The sequence below is a fragment of the Medicago sativa genome, chromosome 1 (assembly GCF_051527215.1).
Source record: "Medicago sativa cultivar Bolivia chromosome 1, Bolivia_mono, whole genome shotgun sequence".
In the NCBI taxonomy this organism is placed as follows: Eukaryota; Viridiplantae; Streptophyta; class Magnoliopsida; order Fabales; family Fabaceae; genus Medicago; species Medicago sativa.
The window spans coordinates 57,204,955-57,209,217 of NC_140749.1; the positions used below are offsets into that span (position 1 = coordinate 57,204,955).

Below are 4,263 nucleotides of genomic sequence, written 5' to 3' on the forward strand. Positions count from 1 at the left end.
AAGTTCGTGCCAATTAATTTTCAAAAAAGTTTTCCTCCCCTATGCAATTTCATAATTTCTGTTATTGTTCCTTCAAATTATAGTGGGGACCATATATAGTCTTTAAGTCTATATACTTGAGGCATACTACTTTGTCTTTGTTCATGGACCATTTTATCTTTGATAATAGTGTACACAAAAATGTTAAGTGGCCGATATATTAGACTTTCTTTTCATAGGTAGGGACTCAACTAGTTCTCACCTTTGCATTGTTTTTGGACATTAATGAGGTGGCATTTAGCCTGCACAAGCAAAAGACTTGTGCATGTGCACAAGGGAAAATATTAAGGACAGCTGGCGGTAAAAAACCCACTTTTTACCTGCTGGAATATTTTAATGTAACATATTATATTATATATTATTCCATTTATTGTTTATGCTGCTCACACCCCCCTAAAAAACCACCAGTTATCAGCAATTACTTGTAAACCCCATGCTAAAATTGAAACATGTAGAGTAGTAATTCAGATTTTCCTTAGCTTCACACGTGAAACACCATCCTAAAACTCATGTTGAGCTTCGTTTCCCTTCTCCTTCATGCTCAACATGCTTCTTCATCTCCATAGCCACCCATGCTCTTGATATTTCCAAATATGCTTTCTCCTTCATGCTTAACTTAAAGTTCTTCTCCATCAACAAAATTGTTCAACATTATTTCACTTTCCTTTATTGATCTGGAAATTGCAGCTTAGTTTTTATAGATCTAGATTCATTTTCAACATAAAGGTATGAATAAAACTTTGTTTATCATTTTAAATGTTTTTTTATGATATATGGTTGTTGTATAGTAGTAGTGTTGTTGGCGAATATAAGATTCTAAGATACCATAACTGAAAGAATAAATAATGTATTTTTGAGTTAGTTTTTGGTCAATGAAAGAGGGTAAGAAGCCAACAATGGCTGCAACACCAAGTTTGTGAGATGGTGTTGTGCATGGTCGTGCTTAATTTACACACGACCGTGCTTAAACTCACTGGAGATTGGATGCATTTTGTTTACTATCACCATGACGATCGTGCTTAATAATGACACGGTCGTGCTTGTCCTAATGGAAGTAAATATGGTTGGTTTGGGCTAGGTTTTTTGAGACAGATTTTGAACTGCAATCGAGCACGGTCGTGCGTTTTACTAACACGGTCGTGCCAAAATTCCATGCATGAAGTTAAAATTTTGAATGTTTTGGAGCACGGTCGTGCTGATTATAGACGCGGTCGTGCCTGACATCCTGGAAGTAATTGTTTTTGCTTTCTACTAGTATTGCTATGTAGTGTTGTATTTGTCTGGTTCCTGCAATTTTGTTCATGTAAAGGTAGTGTGTGTTTTGGTGAATTTGTGATTGTGATTATTTAAATCCATGTATGTATGATGAACAGGAAGATGGATATTCATGAAATTCTAGAAGTTTTCGGAATTCCCAATGTAAGCGACATAACTGGTGGATGCAACCTTAATGCGGAAGGTTCAGAGGTAGAGGTATGTTGATGTGATTACATTATTGTGTAAATTATTTTTGAAGTTGGCGAAAATCGTAGTGTAATTCTGATCAGAGGATTGTTAATTACTAAGTTATTTTGCAATTTTTAATGTACAGGACATGGACAATAGCTCTTGTTCGGAGAGTGATGTATGTTCCTCGGATGAAGATGTCGAAGACATTTACAGTTCGTTGTATGGGTGCAACTTTGACGATGAAACGGCGGTTGATTGCATTGCTGACCTTGACAGAATTAATTTTAAGGAAATAGGGTCGGATGAAATCATGCGGTACCATTTTCAGGATCGTTTAGTTGCATTCAAGTTTTACAATTTGTACGGTTGTGTACGTGGATTTTCCGGTAGAAAAAGCCGTGTTGTTAAGAACAGGGATGGCGATGTTGTTCAACAAACCTTTGTTTGTCATAGAGAAGGTTACAGGGTTGGAAGTAATGTTGCCGATAGGAAAAGAGAGCAGAAGGCAACTAGTAGGTGTGGTTGCATGGCAAAAATTCAAGTACACGTTGACGCTGGTAGCGGTCGATGGTACATAAAATCTGTTGACGATATTCACAATCACACCTTTTTGGATGGGAAGTATGAGGGAATGCTACCTGCACATAGGAAGATGAGCGATTATGACAAATACCAAATGAAAATGATGAGGAAAGCTGGCATTCCTACGTCACGCATCTATGGTTTTTTTGCTTCACAGGCTGGTGGATTTAAAAATCTTGGATATACAAGAAGAGACATGTACAACGAGCAATTCAAGAACAGGGAGAGGAAGAGTACAGATGCAGAGGATGCAATTGATTTCCTTAAGGGTTTGTGTAGTACGGATGATATGATGTTTTGGAGGCACACAGTTAAAGAGGATGGAACACTTCGACATTTATTTTGGTGTGATGGGGTTAGCCGTATGGACTACTCGGTGTTTGGAGATGTTTTGGCATTTGATGCTACATATCGAAAAATTAAGTACAACACACCGTTAGTTATTTTTTCCGGTGTGAACCATCATAATCAAAGTGTCATATTTGGTAGTGCGATTGTTGGTGATGAAACTGAGGACACTTACGTGTGGCTGCTGCAACAATTTCTTGAGGCAATGGGCGGGAAGGCACCTGTGTCAGTTATAACTGACGGAGATCTATCAATGAGAAATGCAATTAGAAGAGTATTTCCACATGCTCATCACCGTTTGTGTGCCTGGCACTTGGCTAGAAATGCAACGAGCAATATAAAAAATCCAAAATTTGTCCCGAAGTTCAAACGGTGTATGTTCGGTGATTTTGATATTGAAGAGTTTGAAACTATGTGGGATTTGTTGGTTGCAGAGTTTGGGTTGGAAAATAATAAGTGGATTCGTGAGCTGTATGAGAAGCGGGAGCAATGGTCAACTGCCCATATCCGTGGTAGATTTTATGCTGGTTTCAGAACAACCTCAAGGTGTGAAGGTCTTCATTCTGAATTTGGAAAATATGTTACCGTCTTGTCGAATTTGGTGGATTTTTTACAGCATTTTTTGCGGTGGCTGAATTATGTTAGATACAGAGAAATTGAGGCGGATTATGCATCTTCTTTTGGTGACCCCGTTTTGCAAACTCAACATAGAAAATTAGAGAAGTCAGCTTCAAGAATATATACAAGGTCAGTGTTTAAGCAGTTTAGGCCTGTATTGGAGAGATCTAGTCGGTGCAAAGTCGAAGGTGATGTGCGCAGTGGTTCCATTTTTACCTATAATGTTTTCAAATACCCTAGGGATGATATTCATTGGATCGTGACATTTTGCCAAGAACGGTTAACATTTAAATGTTCATGCAAAAGATTCGAGACATTTGGTATTCCTTGTGAACATATCTTACATGTTCTAGTGCATTTGAACATTGTTGTACTGCCAGAATGTCTCGTGATGGAACGATGGACCAAACGTGCTAAAGATGGAATCAATGCTCAAAATGCTAATAGTTCAAGTCACCGTGATCCTGCATTTGTAACTACGTATGTGATGTTTGTGGAGCGATGTAAGAGGATGGCCAATGCCGTGTTGAAGTGTGGAGATCCTGAATATATACACAAAACCATGGAAATGATTGAAAAACACACCGAAACATTGGAATCATTAAGCAGGGGTGAAGTTGATGAATTGCCCGTGGTCGGTTCAGTGACAGAAAAAAGTTTAGGTAATCCGCAACGGCTTAAGAAAAGAGGTGGAGCAGCAGCTGCGTCTTCATCTCGTAATGTAAGTGGAAAGAAAAAGCGGAGTTCGCCGAAATGTGGCATATGTGGATGTAAGGGTCACAACCGGCAGTCCTGTCGTCTACGAGAAGACTTTAATGTACAGTCACAGAATCATTCATCACATATCAATGATGATCAAGGGTATGCTGAAGACTCGGAAGATTGGAACACACCCATGGTAAGTGTGAAGCCGTTATTATCTAATGTTTGAAGTTTCTACTGTTTAAAATTTAAATGGTGATATTAGCGTCAACATTGTAAGTAATTTATTATTGTTCGAACAACGTAGGATTTGAATTAAAATTGAAGATTGGAGGAGCACGATGAATTTTGAAGTATGATGTTGCGTTGAAGATGTTCGTAACTGATGAACCGGAGAATGGTGTATGATGACCCTTCGACGAAGATGTTAGTGAACTGTTGTTTGTTTAAATTGATTCTTGTTTTGCGTTTATTTAGGCGTGAACTTATGCATTTTTATTAATCTGTGATATTATGTTGTTGGAA

At 38.2% G+C, this 4,263-nt stretch overlaps 1 protein-coding gene across 1 annotated transcript; it reads left to right on the forward strand.

The window, feature by feature from the left end:
• Nucleotides 1-273: 273 nt before the first annotated feature.
• On the forward strand, nucleotides 274-4,263 carry LOC146955673 (protein FAR1-RELATED SEQUENCE 5-like). Its single transcript, XM_085722552.1, has 4 exons — nucleotides 274-765; nucleotides 1,413-1,512; nucleotides 1,631-3,934; nucleotides 4,046-4,263. Exons 2-4 carry the CDS (start codon nucleotides 1,417-1,419, stop codon nucleotides 4,055-4,057), a joined length of 2,412 nt encoding a protein of 803 aa, XP_085578678.1. The 5' UTR covers nucleotides 274-765; nucleotides 1,413-1,416; the 3' UTR covers nucleotides 4,058-4,263.